Source organism: Neomonachus schauinslandi, chromosome 5 (genome assembly GCF_002201575.2).
Source record: "Neomonachus schauinslandi chromosome 5, ASM220157v2, whole genome shotgun sequence".
Lineage (NCBI taxonomy): Eukaryota > Metazoa > Chordata > Mammalia > Carnivora > Phocidae > Neomonachus > Neomonachus schauinslandi.
Window position 1 is genome coordinate 165,979,692 of NC_058407.1, and position 23,278 is coordinate 166,002,969.

General features: G+C 56.2%; 1 protein-coding gene across 2 annotated transcripts in view; it reads left to right on the plus strand.

Annotated features, from left to right (window-relative positions):
• Positions 1–87: 87 nt before the first annotated feature.
• The window catches only part of CASTOR2 (cytosolic arginine sensor for mTORC1 subunit 2), a 49,847-nt gene continuing 26,656 nt past the window's right edge, over positions 88–23,278 (plus strand). For both annotated transcript variants that reach the window (XM_044915129.1, XM_044915128.1), the window contains exon 1: positions 88–248. In XM_044915129.1, coding sequence (XP_044771064.1) covers positions 136–248 — 113 coding nt within the window. In that variant the 5' untranslated portion in view covers positions 88–135. The remainder of the gene's footprint in view (positions 249–23,278) is intronic.

Sequence of the window (23,278 nt, forward strand, 5' to 3'; positions counted from 1 at the left end):
CTTTGTCTCTCCCCGGCGCCGAGCTCCCGGTCCCTGGGCCGGCCGCCCGCGGCGCTCGGTGCCGGCTGGGCGCGCAGGGGGCGGGGGCCGCGGCTCGCCCCCCGCGGATGAGCCGCCGCGGAGCGCGGGCGGACGATGGAACTCCACATTCTGGAGCACCGGCTGCAAGTTGCCAGCGTCGCCAAGGAGAGCATCCCGCTCTTCACCTACGGCCTGATCAAACTTGCCTTCCTGTCCTCCAAGACCAGGTGAGCGCGCGGGGACGCGGCGCCGGCCGGGGAGAGACAAAGAGGCGCACCCGGGCGGCTGTCCTCGCCGCGGCGGCTCGGAAAACAACTTCGAGCCCCGGGGAGCGCCCCCGCCCCGCCGCCCGCCTTGTTTTCGACAAAACCACCCGATCTGCCCTCGAACGGGGTCCTTCCACCCCGAGCACCCCCCCGCGGTGCACCCCCACCGCTGTCTTTCTCCCCCCACCCCCATCTCGGTCCCCTCCCTCCCATCCCCTCCCCGAGATCCGGAGGGCCGGGGAAGCTGCAGTGACGAAACCGTGAATGAATGAACGAACGAATGAATGAATGAAAACCAGGTGTGGGGACGCGACAGTGGAAAAAACAAACTAACACCCCCATCCCCCAATCCCTCGATTGGGCCGGCCCCAGTCGCCGGGGCCGGGGGAGGGATTCTGCTGAGCGCGGCTACCCAGAGCAGAAAAGCATAAAATCATTAGTGGGTGTTTATCTCAAGGTGCTTGCGAGGGTTGCGGACGGCGCGGGAGGCTGCGGGAGGGCCCGGGAGGGGCTGCGGGTGAGAGTCGCGGTGCTTCTTTCTCCTCCAGGTCCGGGAAGGTGGAAGGTGCGGGGGGGCGGGGGGCGGTGTTGCCGAACCGTGGAAGGGGGAGGAGCAGGCGTGTTTATGGCTCAGCCTCGAGGCTGGGCTTGGATGCTGCAGGGGCAAAAAATAGTTGAAGGCCTTGGGAGATTGGGGAAGAAACAACAACAACAAAAAAAACCAAGTTGGGTTTTCCCACTGCCAGGTCAGGGTCTGACTTTGTGAGCCCCGGTGGATGCTTGGATTGGGGTGTGTTTTTTAAGGAGCCCGAGCCCAGTGGAGTGTGAGCGCGAGCTAGCCGCTGTAACTTAAATCCCTTGTTTATCCACCATTGTGACTGTTGTTCAAAGCGATGAAGTTGTTGCTCGTTGGGTTTTTCGGGGTTGGGGCCTCGCTGGTTCTCCCTCGCTGCAAAATGAATGAATACATTACAGGTCAAGGTTAAGGTTGAAATGACGGGCCCCTAAGGCTGCCCCCTTGGGCTCCGAGCGCAGGGAAGCTCTGGGGATGCAGGGAAAGAATTCGGTCCGAGCCTCTTATCTGCCTGTTAAAGTTCTTGCCTGGAAATATCACTTTGATGTGTGTGCCTGAGCGGGCAGCTCAGTCCCGCCATTGTTTGCGAGATGGGGTGAGATCCGCTGGTGGCATCTTGTTTACTTTCTTCTCAGGCTGCTGGGTTGCTCGGTGGGGTATGGAGGGTTGAAATCCTCTCCTCCCCGAGCTGTGGCTCCTTCGATTGCACAGGTAATTATTAAACAGGTCATTTGAAAACAAAAGCCAACAGCTCAAATTCTGAACCTTTCCCTCCCCCCGTCCCCCCTCTGGCTGTTGACACCCCCCCATCCCGCCTCAACCTGCCCTCTGCCCCCCACCCCCTAGCCTGTCTTGAGCTTCCAAGGCTGGAGGTAAGAGAAACCGGCCTTGTTTTTCCAACCCTTGGCCCTCAGCCCCAGGCAGCCCCCTGGCTGATTTGTCGGCTACCATTCAAACCAGGATGATGACTCAGGCTGCGGCTGAGCGGGGCCTGGGTGGGTGCTGGGAGGAGGGGGCATTTGGGGGCTTCTTAGAAAGGCAGCAAAGAGCCACTCCCTCTGCCCCTCACCCTTTGTGTAGGGACTGGCCCTCTTCCAGCCTCCACCCCAGGGTCCAGTTTAGAAGACTCACAGACAGATAGACATGGGGGGGAGTTGGGGGGGTGAGCCCCTGCTGACCTGTCTGACCACGAAAACCTACCCCTCATTGAGTTCCCCCTTCTCTCTCCCCTACTGGAGGCTGCTGGTCTGTGGCCCAGGTGTCCAGTCCAAGCTCAAGATGACTCAGAGGTCAAAGGTCACCTCCTTGTCTGCAGGGTCTGGCTCTAGAAGGTGCTGAGCACATTTGTCAGACAGCTGAAGGCCTGCCTCCCTTGCACTCTGGGCCGGGATGCTGGCTTCAGGTTGTGGCCAGCCCCGCACTGCCTGTATGCCTGTGGCAGGGTCCCTTTCCTCGTCGGACCCTCACTCTGTCCCCCTGTAATGAAGGACCCCCCCCCATTCTCACAGAGCTGCTGTGTGTAGCATGCAGTGATTGTGGACGCTGGCTTTTTAGCGAGGGGTAGTTGGGTGTGGATATATTCCTGAAATATTTTGAATAATCAGTCCTCCAGGGCAAACTTTTGCTCCTTTTTGGTTCTCCCACCAGCACCTGCCCCCCCAGTGGTGGCCCATAGCCCTATCACTTTCCCCACCCCACCCCCAACCTAAGTTTAGCTCAAACTGTTGCAGTGGCCAGGCGCATGTACGTACACACACACACACACCCACCCCCACCCCCCCAGGGTCGCTACGCTGCTCAGTCACAAGTTTTCGGCCTCTTCCTATAGGGTTGGGTGCTTGGCGTGGCATTTGAGGCCCGTGGGATCTAGATCCAGAATCCTCATCTTTAGCCACTCAGGGCAGATACTCTGGTGAGCCACAATTTACTTACCCTATCCTTCACACCCCTGTGCTTTTATACTTCTGATTCTGCCTGGAAACATGCCCCTTTCCCAGTAAATTTCTTTTCACCCCTCTAAGATCTAGCGATATCACCCCTGAACCTTTCCTGAACCCCTCCCCTTCTCCGCACCCCCAGCAGACTTAATCACTTTTCCCCTCTTGTTTCCACCTTCGTGGAGCCTCGGGGAAGGACTTGGCATTGGTAGATACTCCCTGTGTGTGGGGGGGTGCAGCTGGGTCCAAGAGATGCCAAGATACCCTGCCCCTCCCTGTTCCAAGCCCAGAGCCTGATGGCGGGAGAAGGAAGACACAATAGAGCAAGGTGGAGTCAGGGAAGGGGGTCAGCTGGGGTAGTAGACAGGTCTGGGGGATTTCCTGAGGGAGCCTGGAAGGCTCCCTGTAGGAGGCGGCACTGGATCTTAGGGCTTTAAAATAGGAATTAGCTAGGTGGGAAAGGGGATCCTGGTCCTAGAGCCTGCACACACCACCATACAGCTCTGTGAACTGGGTTTTACGCCCCCTTTGCAAAGGAGTCTGAAGCTCAAAGGCGAAGTGACTTGCTCAAGGTCACGTGGTAAGCAGGAGAGGTGAGATTTTTGAATCTGCATCTTCTGGCTTAAGCGCAGAGATTTGCTATTACGGGTTCAAACGACGTCCATATTCAACAGTAATGTCCAGCACTTCCGTGGGCAGCACACGGTTCTAAAGGCTTCAGGGGCACAGAACGGAAGCTGTAGGCTTCCTGTATCCTTTCCGCCCTGCCTCTGTGGACCTTTTCTCTCTGGGAACACTCGGCCCGCCTCACCTACCGGCTCCGTTTTGTACTTCCTCACCGCCCCCCTTAGATGCTCCCTCCCCAGAAGCTCTCATCCTGGCTCAAATGTCCATCACAGCATATTGTGGGCCTCTTGTAGTCCCACCCAGATGAGAAACCTTATCCCCAGGAAGCTTTTTGAGCATTGTTTTACCCACTGCTTACCCCCCCACCCCCGCCAGTACCAGAGAGAAGTGAGCTAACCACTGATTTCACCTGAGGTCTCTCACAAAGAGGTAAAGATGCTGGGTTTGGAGAGGGAAAGTGGCTTACTCAAGGTCACCCAGCTGGGAAGAGACAGAATTGGGATTTGAACCAGGTCCTTTCTCCGCTGTGCTTAGCACACTGCTTTGTAGGCACTTAGTAACTGCCTGTTTGATGGATGTCCGACTCATGCGTGGAGTGACCCAGATTTCAGCCCTAGTCTCTTATGAGCGCTCTGGGGGCTGGAAGAAGCCCAGCAGGCAGGAACACACCTGGGGCAGCCAGGCCCAGCACCCCTGCCCCTTCCCAGGTTCAGGGCATCATCTGGGTGCGGCTGGACCCGCTGAGTGCACTTATTCTAGGCACAAAGCCCGGGGGCGAGACCCCGAGGGAACTAAATCAAGGCCATCCACAGAACCTCTCCTCTGCCCTTGTGATAGCCTGAGGTTCTGTAGCCTGGCTGAGGGCCCACTGCAGCCCACCCCACCTCTGACTCTGCAGCCTCACTTCTCCCAGCCACACAGACTGTTTCTCCTGCATGCACACACGCGTACACACACACTATGGTGTCTCCAACCTCAGGCCTTTGTTCTGCTTGGAATGTTACCCTTTGCCCTACTCCCTTTATCTGCCTGCTCATTCTTTTGGATTCCATTTCACCTCCTCCAGGAAGTCTTCCCTGAGTGCACAGGCTGAGCTTAGACCCTTCCTCTGGTATGATGAGCTTAATCTCAAGAAGAGATGTGACCAACCTTGGGATATCGGCAGGATGCTTTGGGTTGCAAATAACAAAAAGCTTTTACTTAGCTGGCCTAAGTTTGATAGGTTTGTGTGATAAGAGGTTGTGAGTCGGGTGCTCCAAGGGTGGCAACTTAAAGGCTTGATGATGACCTCAAGGACCCCGGTCTTCCTGTCTGTATTTGGCCATCCTTGGCATGGCGGTGTGGCTCACTCTGGAATGGGCGGGGCGGCTGTAGCTTTATTGGCAGTCAGGAAGAAACCCAACATTGGGAAAGGCTCCCGGCCTCCAGAGTGTCTCAGAAACCTCTCCAGGAAGACACCCCACTCCTGCACAGATTTCTTCATCTCGTTGAGCAGAACTGGGTCACATGAACAGGCCTGCACCAATCACTGGCATAGGGAATGAGACCATCACAGACCAATCAGGATCCACCGCTGCGGGAGGGGGACTCCGGGGGGCCCGGGGAAGGCAGAAGCTCCTGCTGCCCTTGTGAGACTCAGATTTGCTCTCTGCGACCCTCCAAGGCAAAACTGGGGTCAACTAATAAGTATATAGCAAAAACGATGCCAACGCCAAGTCGGAGTTGGAATATTCCCATTTTACAGATAAGGAAAGCAAGGAACTTGAGTGCCCCAGGACACACAGAAGTGGCAGAGCTGGGATTTGAACCCAGGAAGTAAGGCAGTAAGACCTGTCCTGATAAGGCGCCTGGGTGGCTCAGATGGTTAAGTGTCTGCCTTCTGCTCAGGTCATGATCTCAGGGTCCTGAGATCGAGCCCCGCGTTGGGCTCCCTGCTGAGCAGGGAGCCTGCTTCTCCCTCTGCCTCTCCCCCTGCTTGTGCTCTCTCTGTCTCTTTCTCTCTCCCAAATGAATAAATAAAATCTTAAAAAAAACAAAAACAAAACCTTGTCCCAATGAGCACTCAGCCAGGCCTAGGAGCCCGCCGGCTTGGTTGCCCCATCCCCAGGGGCCACTGAGCAGAGGTGTTGCTGAGAGGCCATCGCCAGAAAGAGGGGACAGCGACAAGGTCATTATCCCGAAGTGCGTTCAGGTGGCAGGAAGCTGCAACACACTCTTTTGTGTGTGTGTGCCAGTGAAATGCTCTTTAAAGTCCACCCTAGAAAGAAAGTCCATCTCATTTGATTGGCCAAGAAAGCACCTTGCTGAGTATGAGGTCAGCACGTGCCCGCAGAGACCCGCGCTGCCCACCTGGGCCAGATCTGCAGCTTGCCAGTGTCTGGTGCATCGTGGCCCGCGGGCGTTCATGCGTGTTGCCGCCTGCAGGAAATCTTGCCAACAAGCCGTAGCAAGCGCTCAAGACGTGAGAGACGTTCATAGGACAAAAGCTCAAAATTGCAAACAGTCCATCCAGAGCCCTCCTTGGTTTCCTGAGTACATTGGGCTGAGGCCCCCGCTTGATTGCAGTTTGGGGAAAGACAGGCCCACTGCAGTGGGAGGGCCTGGGACCCGGCCCCTCGGGAGGAATCCCAGCGCCTGGCTTCCTGGCAGTGTGACCTGGGGCCAGTTGCTTGACTTAGCTGGGCTGTCACTTTCTTACCTCTGAAGCATAGACAACGACCATGCCTACTACCTGGCCTCTTGTGAGGACTTCATGAGACAAGCACTTCCATTGAGCCTGGTCCACTATAAGCTCCAGTTGGTGTTCGCTGAGGACGAGTCCTGGTTCAGCTGGCCAGTGCGAGGGCCGAGTTTAAAAAGCCCACGGTTAGGAGACTTTTCCATACAGTCTGATTCTAACAAGGGGAGATTCTTTTTTTGCCCTCCAGGAACCTTACCTGGGGACACGGGTCACTTAGGGCCTCGGCAGTAGGCAACCCAAATGCTCTGGGACCCCAGAGCTGCAAACAAGTAAGGCTTCCCAGAGGAGGTGGCTCCATTTGAGCCGAGTCTGGGTGGAATGGGAAGACGTCAGGAGGCGGAGGTGCTGGGGATGAAGGAAGACAGGTCGGGCAGGCAGCAGGAGTGGGTGGGCACAGATGGGGCAGGGGAGGGTGTGGGTGGAGAGCACCAGGGTGAGCCCCAGAGTCATTTCACACACCCACCTGGGGCGGCCGTGTCCACGGCCTCTGCCACGGCCAGTCCCCGTCATCTCTCCACTGAATCTACCAAACGGCTTCCCCCACCCGGGTCCCTCTGCCTCCGGGGCAGTGCATATGGTAAGCGCAGCCCCAGCGCTCTGGGCAGGGGACACAGCATGAGCAAAGGCCCGGAGACGGGAAGGACGGGTGCGCACAGGTCACAGGCTGTGACTTGGGGCCGGTGTGACCAAGCTTGGGCTTGGTGCACTTTGGTATTTTGTTCACGCAGAAACCCTGCAGCATGCACGTGCTCTGTGCAGGGCCCAGCGGGAAACACACACGGAGTCTCCGCCCAGTGGGAAGAAAAAGTGCGTTCTCCACCAAAGACAGAGGGCGAGGGGTCCAAAGACCCAGAGGAAGGGGACAGCTGGGGCGGATGACACAGTTCACTCTGCTCAAAACCCTTCTCAGACTACCCCCTGCTTCTCACCTGGCGTTGTGAATATTCCTTAATCTGATTTCTTCTCTCCTCCCTGGTTCTGTCCCATGTCCACACCACACATGCCCGATTTTAGAAGTGGGAGTTGTTAACTCTCCCCAATCCTTTGACACCCTTCCCTCCAGAAGCTAGGGCTCCCCCCACCTTCCAGTGGGGTCTGGATTGTCGCGAGGACACAGAAGCGGCCGTGTGGAGAGGGATCGAGGCCTCCCACCCACAGCCAGCCTGTGAGTGAGCCACCTGGAAAACAGGGCCTGCCGCCCTGGGCAAGCCTTCCAGTGACCTCAGCCTTAGCCAGCACCTTGACGGTGACCTCGTAAGGGATCCTCAGCCACAAGTGCCCAGTGGAGCCGCGCCCAAATTCCTCACCCATAAGAACTGTGAGAGAGAGAGAAAAGTTTGTTGTTCTTTCAAGCCACTGAGTTTTGGGGTGATTTGTTATGCAATAGGTAACTAATACGGTGACTGTGTAATTTATCCTTCACATGGGGACACTTTTCAGAATAACAGGGAGCCCTAAAAATAATAATAATTACCCTGGACAACAGGGCAAACCAGAACGTGTGATCACCACGACCTGAGAGCCCTCACAGGTGTTCAGACCTAACACAGATGACTCTTGGAGTTGGCTCAAGCGTCACCTCCTCCAGGAAGCCCCCCTGGGGCTGAGTGAGTAGTTTCCTGGGATCACTCATGCCCCGGGGTGTAGGCTAGGAGGACTGGTCCCCTCTGTCCTCACTCCACGTGCGTGTCCAGGCCCTAGGACCAATGCTCTGTGCACCGATTTGTCTCCCATGGGACCAGAGAGGCAGTCGGAAAGGACTGAAGTGGTCTTTCCAGAGCCTGCACACGGCTAACAAGTTTTTTTTTTTCTTATAAAGACCTCTGGTACAAGGAACCAGCCCCCCCGGTGCCTGGAGCCGTCGGATTCTGGTTGTCCAGCAACCAGACAAGCCCCGGGAAATGTCCAGCAGCTAACAGTGCACAAGTTTGCTGAGAGTGTGTTTGTTAGGAGTGTGTTCAGTTTAAGGGGATGCTTGCCTCTAGATGCCTTATGCTCATCCTTGCCTTAACTAGACTCTATTAGACGTACTCCAGCCTCTGAGATCTGTGCTTACAAGCCTGGAGTCTTACCTGTCCACTCATGTGTATGGCCGTGGTATTCACAATAGCCCAAAGGTGAAAGCACCTCTCGTGTCCATCCACAAGCCAAACGTGGTACGTACGTACGGTGGACTATTACTTGGCCTTCAAAAGGAAGTCGATTCTGATCCCTGTTACATTGCGGATGAACCTTGAGGACATTACACCAGTCACAAAAGGACAAATACTTTATGATTCCACTCACATGGGGTACTTCAAGTAGGCGGATTTCTAGACACAGAGAGTAGAATGGCTGTTGCCAGGGGCCGGGGAAAGGGGGTTACTGAGTGGAGATGTTGTTTAGTGGGTACTGAGTGTCTATTTTGCAAAAGGGAAAGAGTTCTGGAAATCAGCTGCATGACAACGTGTGACATACTTAATACCACTGAACTGTACCCTTAGAAATGGTTAAGATGGGGGGGGCGCCTGGGTGGCCCAGTCAGTTTAGCGTCTGCTTTCAGCTCAGGTTATGATCTCGGGATCCTGGGATTGAGCTCTGCATTGGGTTCCCTGCTCACCAGGGAGTCTGCTTCTCCCTCTCCCTCTGCCCATCCCTCCCCCATTTGTGCTCTCACGCACTTTCTCAAATAAATAAATGAAATCTTTTTTTAAAAAAATGGTTAAGATGGTAAGTTTTATATTATGTATGTTTTACCAAAAAAAAAAAAAAGGCCCTAGGAACTTAGAGAGCATGTCGAAACCAAAGGGCGATGCGGCAGCTCACTTGGTCCTCACCACAACCCACGTGTGTACAGTGACTGGCCCCATTTCACAGGTAGAACATTGAGGCACCACCACACAGTTCACTTCCTTGTCCAAGATCCCAAAAACCCAGTAGGGGAAGAGTAAGGTTTTTTATAAGAGCTTTCTTGAGATATAATTCACATACCATACAGTTGGCTCTCTCCAAGTTTACACTTCAGAAGTGCCTGGTATATTCACAGAGTTGTGCAACCATCACCCCTGTCTAATTCCAGAACATTCTCATCACCCGCAAGAAACCATACCCACCAAGCAGTCACCCCCGGCCCCTGGCAACAGCAGTCTGCCTTCTGTCTCTGTGGATTTGCCTCTTCTGGACATTTTCATTTAAATGCAGGCAGACCATATGGTCCTTTGTGTGACTGGCCTCTTTCACTTCGCATCATGTTTTCAAGGTTCCTTCAAGTCGTGGCATGTGTCAGGAATGCCATTCCTTTTAACGACTGAATAATACTCCATTGTGTGGATGTATTACCTTTTGTTCATTCATCCACGGATGGTCATTTGGATCGCTTCCATGTTTTCGCTATCGTGAGTCACACTGCCCGGGACATCTGTGCACAAGCGTCAGGGTGGATGTATGTTTTCGTTTCTCCTGGGTGCGTGTATACGGAGGAGTAGTGATCATGTGGGATCACAAGGTAGCTCTGTGTGTAACGTTTTGAGGAAGTACCGGGCTGTGGTCCACACCCGTTGCACCATCTAACGTGGCATTTTCACATACCCGAGGTGGAGGGATTTGAACCCAGCCCTGCTGACTGCACCACCACCGAGCCTTACACGGCCACATTAGCTTAGCGTGGGGAGGAGCCTGGAGGCCCTTACTGGGCAACCACAGTCTCAGGGGCCTCCTGTTCCTTTGTGGGCAAAAGGATGGATTATGGGGAAACAATGGCCTACATCAGCACCTAGCCCGGGGCAGGCCTTTCCCAGAGTTTGCGGGAATTTGGTGCCACCGAGTCAGGCACGCCTGTGAGTGGAGGTGAGGAAGCATCCTGTGTGGCTTCTGGTGTCTCCTGGGGCCCTCAGAGACTGCTCCCATGTAGCTGCTGATCGTCAGGGGTCTTGAACGGTTGGGTGCCGGAGTGGTGGGCTTCAGGAGGGTACGTCGGGGGTGGGGTGGCCCTGGTGAGGCGTCCGTGGAGGAGGGTGGGCTTCCTCGCTGACCCAGCCTGGGCTGGAGCCACTTGACTGAGCCCAGAGATGAGCAGGGAAGGAGGGAGGGAGCCAGGGAGGAGGCCGCTGATGGGTCAGCTGTCCCTCTCTGCACGGGCCGGCCGCGTCCTGGGCTCTAACTAGGTACTTATTTTCAAGGTAGGGTTAATATTCCCTCCCAGGCTGGCTCTCCCCTGAAACCAGGCCGGGCCTCCTGGACGCTCCCCTGGACTTTCCCCTCCACCCTCAGGGCCTCTGCCTTCCTCCACCAGGCCCGCCTTCCTTTTGATCCCCTCCCTACCCCATGGTTGACTCCCTTTCTTGAGCAGGAAAGACAGCGGGTGGAAATTTGTTCTCAAAGTTCAGTCTTTTTTCCTTCAGAGCTCAAAAGTCGCCGATGCAGTGACCGATACGGTGAACTTAGAGCAGACAAAGCTTAACCTCAGAGATCTTTCTGCAGAGCCTACTATGCACCAGGCCACATGGGGCTTTCCACCATGTCCCCTTCCCCCCCCCCCCCGTGGCTCTATGGGACGGAGGGGGTGCCCACCCGCTGACGGAAGACCGGGGCTCAGTGACTCGCCCCAGGTCACACAGCAGACAAGGAGCAGGTTGGGGTTCACACCGGCCCCCCTGCTCCCAGCCCTCCTCCGCCCGGGCCCCACTGCCCTCCTTCCTGCCGTTAACCCTGGACGGAAGAGCTTATGCTGATGGCCCTTTTTCAGGGATGTGCCTGTCATGGTCAGTCCAAGCCCACCGCTTACCAGCGGTGTGACCATGGGCAAGTTGTTAGCGGCCTCCAGCGGGACTCAGTGTCCTCATCTGTAAAATGGGCGGCATGGTCTCAACCTCTCTGGGTTGTGCTGAGGATTTGGAGGAACTCGGTGGATGTTTATTGAGGACCGAAGTGCCCTGGGCTGGACTGCCAGTGTCGGCGAGGAGACGGCTGCACAGAAATCTGATCCCTTCCTGCAAGTGTGTCGCCTGCCCTGGGGCAGAGTGTGGCGCCCGAGGCCCTGGCCTCTGCACTCAGCCTCCTGAAGCCTCCTCCCTACTTCCTTCTTGCTGCTTGTCCCCCTGCAGTGCCCTGTTCTCCGACCAGGACAACCTCTAGTCTGCCCCGCGTGTTCCTGCCGCCCAAGTCCCCTGCCCCCAGCCCGGCCCTGGGGTCCTCGGCTAGAAGACTGGCCACTGGTAGCACAAGGCAGTCGTGTTCTATGCAGCCTAGAAAGTTCAGTCCAAGTGAGGGTGGGGGCGGAGAGTCCAGAAGGCTCTTTGGACTCCACCTCCCTTAACCACCTTAGGGGTGAGGCTGGGGCAGGAGATGCCCCCGGCCCTCCCAACCAGGAGCTGGGACCTGTCTCCGATTCTTGTCTCCCTTCCCACGGCTTGGCCCCAGGCAGGTGCAGCTCTGGGGAGGGGAGGGGGCCTTCCTGGTGCACTGCCTGGGAGAACTCACTTGCACCCCCCCAAGACCGGACCCCCCCGCCCCCGAGCTGAGCGATCCTCTGGGGACGGGTTGCCCACGCAGACTGTTGCCGTTGGGAGCGAGGGGCCAGAGGGGTTGCAAGGGTCACCTGTAAATGACAGGGTGCCGCATGAGCGCCCGGAGCCAGGCCTCTGAGGGCCCCCGGTGGGTGGCCCAGAAGTCGGGAGTACCCGCGCGCTTGAAGGCAGCGAAACCAAGTTTCTTTTTTTATCTGTTCTTTTCTAAATACTCTTCAGAGTAGAGCTATTCAGAGTGATTCCCCCTCAGCTTCCCTCTGGCCATTTCCCTCCCCCGGCTCTTCAGTCCAAATTAGCCCCGTTTAACTGCCTGCAGTCCGTTTCCGCTGAACAACAGAAAAGGGGCTGGCACCTGCGTCCTGGGGCTGTGCGTGGGGTTGGCGGACAGCCCGCGGATCGTGGGGCCTAGACACGGTGGCACTTGTCAGACCCCACTGTATCCACTTGTGCTGCGGACCTGCTTTGCACAGCAGTTGTACCACTAGAATGTCCCGGAAAAGTCAAGTCACTGGAAAAATGTCCTGTGTTAACGCCCCAAGGAGCGCTTGCCCCCAAAACCCAGGACCCCTGCCTCCTCCCGTAGAAGGAAGCTTCTTGCGTCACCCGTGGTTCTTGCTGTCTGTCCCGTGAGGACAGGTTTCTCGTCCCTTGTCCCTCGAAGGGCAGGGACAGAGGGAGGGCCCGGTGGGAGCAGTTTGGGTGAGCTCGTGGTCAGGGAGGCCTGTTCTCCAGCCCCCTGAGGGCTTGTCTGTCACCCTGAGGGGGCATCAGGCCCTTTGGACGGTGGCTGGGGAAGGCAGAGACTGCCCAGTGGAGAAGGTTCTTTCTTTCTGTCTGTGATTTCCTTACACCTGGCGTGGGCCCTTGGCCCTGAGGCTTCCTAGGCTCCCTCCTCCTTCAGTTCACAAGTGGATTTTGATGCCAAGCCTGTGGTGAGTGCTGGTAGCATGGGGACTCGGGCCCCATCCCTGGACGGGTGGACAGCCGGGTGGGGGAGACAGCTCTGTGAGCCCTCAATCTCACCATCGTCTGGAGAGGGGGAAGTTCTCAAGGCACAGGGGAGGAGGTCCTGTTGAGGCTGGGCGGTCGGGGAGCGCTTCAGGAGAGGTGGCTCTGAGCCAAGCTTGAAGCATTGAGTTGGGTGGGGACTTCCAAGGAGGACCAGCTTACGTGGAAAACACAGAGGCTGGGAGGAACAGCATGTGCGGAAAGCACAGAGGCCTGGGCCATGTGGTCCCTAGTGTGCTGCGACAGGAAGGGGGCTGGAGAGAGTGGCCCAGGGTGAGGGTATGAGGGAGGAGCTGAAGGGCTCTGTCCAGGCTCCTTGGTTGGGATCCAGTCATTGGCCTAATCCCAGGGCCAAAGAAGGCTCCTGGCGGAAGGGAGGGCAGACGAGGAGAAGAGGACAGCTTGGGGAGGGGCCCAGTGGAAAAGGAGGTGAGAGAGAATATAGTATGGAAAACGTAGGCTAGCAAAATCCCACTTCTGGCTGTCTACCCAAGAGAATTGGAAGCAGGATCTCGAAGAACTCTGTACACCCATGTTCATAGCAGCTCTGTTCATGGTAGCTAAAACATGGGCCATACCCACGTGCCCGTGGCTCGATGAATGGATAAGCGAAGTGCGGTCTGTGCATACCGCGGAATATATGCAGCCTTAAAAAGGAAGGGCCTTCTGACACCTGCTCTGGCCGATGAAACTTGAGGACATTATGCTCAGCAGAATAAGCCAGTCACACAAGGACAAATACCATATGGTTCCAGCCACACGAGGTGCTTGGAAGTCATCGGATTCATGGGGACAGAAAGGGCGATGGGTGCCAGGGGTTGGGGGAGGGGGACCGGGGAGTTCTTGTTTAATGGGTACAAAGTTTGAGCTTCGCAAAATGGAAAGAGTCATGAGGGTGGACAGAAGTGACTTGGCCACACAATAATGTGAGTGTATTTATTCCCATAGAGCTTAAAAATCGTTAATAGGGCAAATTTTGTGTTGTGTGCATTGTTAACACAATAACACGTGCAAAATTTTAATACAAAAGCGCATACGGAACAACAGCAGCAACCCATCCAGGCTAGGGAGGAAGAGAAGAAAGTCGAGAGGCAGGGGTGTGGCTGGCTGGGGTGGAGGAGAAGACTGTCCTGGGGTCTGGACAGATGTGAGTTTGGATCCTCACTGTGTCCGCTGTATCTGTCTGCTCCGGCTGCAGTAACAAATACCCCAGGCCAGGCGGCCTACAGAACGGACCGTTATTTCTCACGGATCTGGGGTCTGGAAGTCCAAGATCAGGGCGCCCGCCGATGCAGGTCCGTAACCCTCGGGTGCTCCCCAGAAAGTCTGAGGCTCTGGAAGGTGCTCATTTCCCCTCTGACAGACTGTGGTTTGGGGCCTCTTCTGCTGGGCCTGGTGCTCTGGTCTCTACGCAGGGGGCTGAGCATCAGCTAAGGCCCCAGGGAGGGTTCTGTGGGCTGTTTGTCTTCTCATGCAGTCTGCAGATCTTAGATTTATGGTTTCCCCACCCCTGCAGGGCCCAAGCTTCCCAGGGAGTGACCCAGCAGCTTCTCCTGGGACCCCTGAAGGGACAGAAAGCAAAAAGCACCAGGGTCAGCTTTAGGATGACCTGTCGCCTGGCCTGTTAGATGAGTCAGAGTCCCCCTGATCAGAGGGTTACGGAGCGGGGAGAGGTGCCACACCCCAGCCTGGGAGAGGTTGTGGATGGGATGGCCCCGAACTCCAGGCAGGAAGTGACTATCAGCGTCACCCGCCAGGCAGACGGGCTGCTCCTGACACCATGCCCCTAACCACTGCACCCTCCTTCCCGCACCTTCTCAGCACACCCCACTCTTACTCCCTGCCTTTGCAGTTCACCCCAGTCCCACCTCCTCCTACAGGAAGGCCTCCTGACCTCACTGTTTTGTTTTCTTCTCTCACTTCCAATTTTGGGGGGGATAATAAATTCACAATTTATTAGGAATTCCAAAGATACACCAAGGTGCCCAGCGAAAGCTCCCTCCCACCCCTGTTCCTGCCCCCACAGACAGTGAGATTCATGGGGATTCTTGGGGAGATAAATATATATAAACTTGCATATCTACTATTTCCCCTCTTTTTTTTTTTTTTTTTTTAAGCATAAATTGGTATTAAACCACGCTCACTGCTTCTCCACCACACTGGCTTTTTCAGCTGACTCGCGTCTTAGGAGAGATTCCGCCCAGAGATTCCTGTCCTTCATTTGAACTGTTGCGCCATGAGCCGTGGAACAGGTGACTGTCATTTCTCTGACCTGTCACCTGCTGGTGGACATTTGTTCCTGGCCCTCTTTTGTTGTTGTTGTTGTTGTTGTTGTTGTTGAGAGTTCATGCTGTAACATTCCACTCGGGGCAGAGACCTCCCTTTGCATGCTTGGGGCTCTGTTGGCAGGCAGACGTCTGGAAGCCAAACCCCGGGTCAGAGCCCCTGTGTGTTGGCGAGGTCCTCACGCGGTCCCTCCAGAGAGATGTTCTTTTTTTTTTTTTAAGATTTTATTTATTTATTTGACAGAGAGAGACACAGCGAGAGAGGGAACACAAGCAAGGGGAGTGGAAGAGGGAGAAGCAGGCTTCCCGCGGAGCAGGGAGCCCCATGTGGGGCTCGATCCCAGGACCCTGGGATCATGACCTGAGCTGAAGGCACACGCCTAACGACTGAGCCACCCAGGCGCCCCCAGAGAGGGGTTCTAAGTTTACACTGCCAGCACGGTGCCCCGGGCCTGCTTCTCATGGCTTTACTGCGTCATCACACGGCCTGGCAGATGGAAGGCCCCCCTTTATGTCACCTTCCGTTCTTGGGGCACCTGAGTGCGTTTGCACATGTGCGCGGGCTGCCAGGTGCTTGGCCTCCCTCTTGTCGGGGATTCTTTGTCACTGTCCATCTTCCCTCTCCGGCTAGCTTGCAGGACCCCGGTGGGCCGCAGTCTTAAGAGTCTCCCCCTGGCCCCCCGCCGCCACCAGAGTATCCGGCTTGAAGTCACCCGGCATAGTGAAAGCCCTGACTTTATTGGCTGCCAGGGGTGGGTATTTGCTCATCTATGTGGCCCAGCCCTCCCTCCATCCCCCGACGTGCTGATGAGGGTACCAAACCCTGTGGCCCGGAACCACCCCCTCCCAGATCCTGAGCTCTCTCCTCTCCACGACTGTTGGAAACCGTCCCAGGTACCAGGACCCCAGCTGTCCCACCCTCTTGCCGCACTTAGCCTCTCAAGGCTGCAGGCTCTGAGCAGCACCCTCCCCGGGGGCCTGCATGGAGTTTACAGCTGTCCCCAGAGGTAACAGTGCCAGCCCCCGTAGAGACACCCTCCCACCCCAGGGCAGTGAGTAGGCAGCTTCTGGCCCCTTTCGCCCTCGGGGGCTCACTCCTGCCAAAGATGATTAGCCCTGGGGTCACCGCCATCCTGTGCGGGCAGAGAGGACATTGGTGCCCCTGAGGGCCCAGCCTCTGGGGCCCAGAGGGTCTACTGACCCCCCCCCACACACACCACTGACTGGTCACACGTGGCACATTCTGTCCACTTACCAGCTCACAGCCCTTGGCAGGACATTGACCTCTCTGAGCCTCGGCTTCTTCATCTGCAAGATGGGATGATACTGTTGGCCCGGCCGACGCGCCCTTTTTCCCATCACTACCGTCTCTCTCCCTCCCTCCGCCTGTCTCGGGGACTTTGGCAAACTGAACGTGGCCCCAGGGATGTTGGCCATAGCCAAGCGAGAATTTTAATAAAAGTGAAGTATTTGGCCCAAAGCCCGTGGAAAGCCCTTGGGGCCTGGACCTCGTCACTGTGGGGCCGGGCCGGTTGGCCTTTGGCCTTCACCAGGCTGCTCAGGGCAGCTCGGAGAGATGATGACAGGCGTAAACCAAGCACAGCCAAACGCAGTGTCCTCGGGGAGCCGTTAGTGGGGAGGTTGGGTTGTGAGGGGGTGAACTGGCCGCGGGGGCGTCGGTGTTGAATTTAGACCCCAGTCTTGACTCCATTGGCCAAAGTGCGGGGCAATGAGACAAAACTCGAGTGGGAGTTTTGTGGGCGTGTTTTGGCTGAAGCTTGAGTCCCCGGCCAGGTGCCTGAACATTCTAGAAAGCTCAGGGGCTGGTGGCCCCGGTCCAGGTAGTAAGCAAAGCCCTGTTCTGACTGGGCCCACGTGGCCGGGGCAGCCGGGGAGATGAGCCTGACGGGCTGTCTGCAGTGGAGCAGGGAGGGACAGGGCTGCGGGCTGGGGACAGAGTGCTCACGCCCACCCCTCTCCTGTCCCTTCCCTAAGGCCTTGCCCCCGTCATTTGGGTAAGGGCTGCCTTCCTGGTGGAGAAGGATGGATAGCACAGTGAATCCCTCGTTCTTGGCTGCTCCGGGCTGGACCATCTTCGGTTCAAATTTTATTTCATGGATTTGGGACTGAATCCCAGAAGGACAGGACTGGCCGTGGTGCATGGTGGTCACATCAATCCCCCCGGGGAGCCGTTCCACACCATTTTTCAGGGGCTCTTCCTCATTTCAGCCCTTTACCCTTCATCGCAGGGCCTCTGTCCACTTCCTTCACCGAAGTCTCTTCTCACTAGCCTATGAGGCCTTTGTGGGTGCCATGCTTGTGTTCTCCCCCAGAACTCATATGCCGAAGCCCTAATCCCAAATGGGGACTGTTCTTTGGAGGGAATTAAGGTCAGATGAGGTCAGGAGAGCGGGGCCCCGACCCAGTAGGATTAGTGTCCTTGTAAGAAGTGACACCAGGGAGCTTGCACACAACAAGAAGGTGGCCACAACAAACCAGGAAAAGCGCTCTCTCCAGAAACCCCACCAGCACCTCCATCTGCCTCCCCCCTCCAGAACTGTGAGCGGTGAAGCTCTGCGTTTCCAGCCGCCTGGTGGCAGGTGCTTTGTTCGGGAACTCTGTGTCCTCTGAGTCCCCCATACACCACCCGACCCTCCCAGGTCTCCGCAGCGAGGACCAGTGGAAGGAGTCCAGCCTCAAGGCTTGTTCAGACCCTCTCCCTTCACTGACAGGACTGGGTCCTGAGCCTCAGCGTGCCCACTTTGGTAATGGGAGGGTGAAGAGAGAGGAGGTCAGGGCTCAGAGGCACAGCGAACAGTTTTCCTGCCCTTCCTATCTGGCTCGAGGCTGAGCTCGTTAAAAGCACTCCGTGTCGGTTCTGTCCCATGAGCTGAGCAAACAACAAAAGGACTTTCCTGGGAAACGTCGTGGTAACGGGAGCATCGTACTCCAGACCCTGCCTCATGCCAACCGTGGGTCTTTTGCTCCTAAGGGCCGCGCTGAGGCTCCCGACATCACGGAGCCAGGGATGGTCCCGGTGCCGACGGCGTGAGGGTTGACCACAGCACGGTGGTCAGGGGCCGGGGAGAGCGCGAGGGCCTGGCTCCAGGTGGAGGCTGCTTGCCTTCGAGCGGGGGATGGATTGCAAAGTTCCGGAACTGCACGGTCCAAATCGGGAGCCTCTAGCCACACGTGGCTGCTCAAGTTCAAATTAATTAACATCAAATTAAATAAAAAATTCTCCAGCCGCACTAGCCACATTTCCGAAGGGCTCAGTAGCCACATGTGGCCAGTGGCTATCGAACTGGACGGTGTGGGCACAGATCATTTGCACGATCCCGGAAGCTCTCCCAGACAGCACTGGTTTCGAAGATTCGTTTGGGCAGCGAGAGAGAATGCCAGGTCCATTTTGGCAGCGGCCGGCCTGGTTCAGGCCCGAACATATTTGCCATCCCTTGAAGGCAGATGCTGGGGGTGCACTCCGTGGGCCTCTGGACAAAACAGTCGTGCGTGGCATCGGGTGCTGCGGTTTGGGCCTTGGCTGGCAGGCCTGGCAGGAATCGGTTCCATTCGGAAACCACCAGCCACTCAGAGACTTAGCTTTTCAACTTTGTGCTCATGCAGCACCACCTCCAGGAAGCCTTCCCTGAGCCCCAGACGCCCCACCCCAGCATCCACCCGTTGTCCGTCTCTGCTTAGTCCCTGAATCACCCCCAACCCTTACATAAATACATCATCCCACGAGCATCCCCAGCAAACAGCACTGGGCCCGTGGAACCGTGGTGGACAGGCCACGTGTTCTGACCTGGGGAGTGGCAAGAGCCCAGGGAAGCACAGGACGTGCCCAGGGCGACCCAGCTTGCTGGGAGTGGCGCCGGGGAAGTCGCTCCTTCCTGACTCCCAGCCGAAGGTACCCTCCGAGGAGGGTAACAGGGGCCCTGAGGTGCGACTGCCCAGGCTCTGCGCTTGGGCACCGGGGAATTCCAGAGGGAGGCAGGCCTGTTGGGGCAGCGAACCGCTGAAACTCCCACTTAGTGTCCAGAACAGGCCACTCTGTTTTCTCTGGTTTACATTTTGCTTAGCCAACTCCTGACCGCACCTCGGAGGTGGCCCTGGGGAGCTCTGAGGAGCCCCCCACCCATCAGTGCTCCAGGTGCAGACCTCATGAGCGGCCACTCACATGGGCACCCCTTGCAATCCGGGAAGTTGATTCCCCCTAAACCCCAAACCCCAGAAGGGGAAGGGAAAGGGAAGGGAAGGGAAGGGAAGGGAAGGGAAGGGAAGGGAAGGGAAAACGAGGTATTTGGAGGCCAGACGTGTTTTCTTTGGCCCGCCCAGTGTGTTTTTAAAAAATTGTACCAACCTTTAAACATTGAGAGAGATCACAAAACTCTGGATTTCCATCTTCCCTGGAAACATTGGAAGATCTTGTGACCCAGGACCCACAGGGTAACAATTTCTCAGAGCTGAGTGGCAGTTGACCCCCCTTTTCAGCAGGGAGGGGACCCCCCACACCCCAAGGCAACCTCGCCCATGGCCCCTCACACTGAGACCACGTGCTGGGCCCATTTGTCATTGTGTTATTACCGGCGAGTTTCTTGGGTACAGAAAAATATGTCTCTGTTCTTCCTTCCCAAAAGTGCAAGGAAGAGAAACAGAGTGAGAGGACCCCATGTGTCTTGGTGCAGGTGAAGACCGTTGCTGGGTGTTTAATATGCAAAGCGTGGCTTACTTACCCCTGGTTCTCCTCACCTGAGGATCTCAGCTGCCTGCCCCACGGGCCTCAGAGTGTAACCTCCGTTCTAGACATGTCCAAGCTCTTCCCTGATTGAGGGCCTCCTCCCACCCTCCTTTCCCACCCTGTTTGGTTTCCTGTCCCTGGAACCCCTGTGAGTGCATCTGCATCCGGCTCCCAATCTTGGGGGGCTCGGCCACGGTAGCAGTGGCTGGCCACGGTTCCTCTCGGCGTTCCTGACTGTCCTTCAGGGCTGCCAGCTGGAGGGGCACGGGGGCTGGGGTCTGCCTCGGGGCCTGTCTGATATGGCCAAACATATGGGCTTCCGTGTCCGGGTCCTGCATCCCGGAATCCCCCTGGGTCCCCACTTTGGACTTCGACGGATGGCGCCTGAGCCCAGCTCCCGCCACCTGAGGGAAGATGGGACCCAAGCAGGAACAGAGAGGGGTGTGCAGAGATTGAACAGGGAGATTGCTGGGGAGATGCAGGAATAAAATCTTTAAAACACACAGACACACACACACACAGACACACACAGAGACACACACACACAGACACACACACACACACACACACACACCCGATCTGTTGCCACCCCCGCCCTTTCATCCCTGCCTCAAACATTTCAGAACTTTTTTTTTTTTTTTGAATGGACCTTGGGTGCATAGAATCTGATTACTCATCATCCCTGGTCTGTGACATACTTATTGATCCTGCTTTTACTTTACCTTTGTTTATTGTTTGAAGAACAGTATCCCCCACTGCAACCATGACATTGATGGTGACTGCCGTCTACCCATGCTTATCTTTCCCTTGACTTCTACAAACAGCGTGGCTCCCATGTATCTATCTGAAAAAGCCAATCTGGCTGTGCGTCGCCTTCTGGGGCTTACTTTTTTCCGCCCAACATTGTATTCCAAAATGTAGAAGATACTCAGCATTTCCACGGGTGTAGACGGTTCAACCACACCACCGTAGACTGTTTCTCTTCCTTGTGTTAGGGTCTCTGCTTGTGGGGTCCCTCTGTGTGCTGTTTCCCCCCTGCGTGGATCTCTTCCTCCAGGCCTCAGCTCCTGTGTCCCCCCCTGAGCCTGTCCCAGGCACCCCATCCAGAGGAGGCCCTGCTGCTCTCTGTCCCTATCCTTCCATGTCACGGCCTGCAGGGTGCTCGGACACAGCTGCAGGACCCACCCAGGGAGAGGGCGGACCTCAGGCGGGTTTGGGGGGGCCAGGATGTGCAGAGGGAGTTTGGGGGGCAAGCTTGAGCTGCTTTTGTGGTATTACAGGAATTTGGGGCATAGGAAGCCAGCCAGGAGATTTTTTTTGTTGCTGTTTTTAAATAAGGAGGTTCATAGTATCTTTACCCATAATAGCAAAAAAACCGGAAACAACCAAATGTCATCCACAGGAGAAGAGGTAAGTAAAAATATATCATATTTATATCGTAAGTGTATATAAATGTACATATTTCTTCGGCAATAAAAATAGCCACCAACTCTATAAAGCGAAATGGATTGATCTCAAAATACATTGAACAAAAGGAGCCAGACACAGAATGGTCCCCATTATATGATTTCACGGCGATGGAGCTCGCGAAGCAGGCCGATCCGTGGGGTAGGAGCAGGGCTTGCCTCTCGTGGGTCGGAGGGGCTGACAAGAAGGGACAGAAGACCCTGCAGTGCTGGGAACATTCATATGTCAATTGGGGTGGTGCTTCCATGGGGGTATCTGTTTGTCACAACTCATCCAGCCACACCCCTGAAATCTGCATGTTTCATAACAATAAATTATGCCACAGTTTTGGAAAAGTTTGGGGTAAGAAAAAAAAAAAAAGATATGAGAAATGATGATCCAAGCCCCACTTTGATCTCATGAAAAGCATGTCTCACCCAAAACGATGGGTGCCATTTGGGAGTTGCTGCTTGCCTCGGGCACAGTGACAGGGACATCGCCGAGAGGCTTTTCAGAATGTGTTCTCATCAGCCCATTACCTCCTCACTGCCTCTGCGTCTCTTCAAACCTGTGTTCTGGGGGACTCTGGAGGCCCGCCCAGGGGCGTGGGCCATGTGGCCGCCTCCAAGCCCACCACTCAGCACGGCTGCTTGACCGTGGCATGAAGAAGACCCAAGGGGGACCCAAGGAAGAAAGGCAGCCTGTGTCTTTGGCCTCCACCCAGCACGCCCCCCAAGACTGTTCCTCTTTGGTGGGGACGTGGCAGCCTCATGGGGCATCACGGATCAGACATCTGCGGCTCCGTAAATCCCCATAGCCTGGCCACCCCTGGGGAGCCAGCACCCACGAAAGACCCGGTGATCCCGAAGTGTCCCCACTCACCCCTTCCGGCGACCACGCCCCTCTCCTGCCCACTCACTGTCCCGACCTCTCTTGCCTCTATGTGATTCTACCTCTTTTGGAAGCATTTTTGGTGCCCAGACTGGGACAGTCCCAGGCCAACCAAGAAGGTTGGTTTCCCTAGTCACCTCCCTGCTGGTGACATGGGACACGGGCATTGCGTGTGCCCAGCGTAAACACGTACCCCAAAACACGGCTCTGCCCTGGTGACCAGCTGTCGGCCAAGCGGGTTGGGGGCGGGGGGGAAGAGAGGCTTCTGAGCTGAACACTGCCCTGCAGGTAGGCTCTCGCCCAGGCTGGGCCAGCAGCAGTGACAGCTGACCAGGGGCCCCCCCGAGCAGGAAGGCGTAGGCATCCTGCAAGGGAGGCTGGGCCCCGCACCCCATCTCCCTGGCTTTCCAATTTTGGCCATACAGCTTCACCTGTACCTTTTAGAGCCTTACAGGTGAGTTCTAGTGCGTTCAGCAGTGAAGAGCTGGGGTTTTTGCCCAGAAGCCCTGTTCCCACTGTGGGAAGAGATGTGGTTCTGCTGGACCCCTTTCCCGCCATTTTTGCAGCCAGAGCAAATGCCCATGGGTCCCAGCAGAGCAGAATTAAGACTAGCTGGGTATTGGTTAAATGGAGACCACATTGATAGAGCCTTCTATTTTTTTTTTTTTTTTAAGATTTTATTTATTAGAGAGAGTGGGAACACAAGCAGGGGGAGTGGCAGAGGGAGAAACAGGCTCCCCTCCGGACAAGGAGCCCGATGCGGGGCTGGATCCCAGGACCCTGGGATCATGACCTGAGCCAAAGGCGGAAGCTTAACCGACTGAGCCACCCAGGCACCTCTTGATAGAGCCTTCTAGAAATAAACTAACCCAGGATGGAATGAATCGCCTCAAAAAGGAGTGAGCATCCCCTACCTGGGAGTATATAAACAGGAGCTGGGTCACCATCTCTCCCGATTCCATTACTGAACGAGGTGGCACACAGTGCCCCCCCAGCTTGACTTTGTGTCCTCCTGTGTTCTGCCTCCCTGTCCGGGGGATTTTAGGAGGGTCCCCGCTTTGTGGTTTTAGCGGGGAACCTGTTGTAAACTATCCCACAAATTGAAGAAACCCTCACAACTCCCTTCCCTCTGCTCACTGATCTGGCGCACAGATTGGAGCTCTCAGAGTGGGTGTGCTAGACAGGTTTCCCTGGAAATCTGGAAATGGCCCTTCCTGACTGCAAAGCCCCCCCCCCCC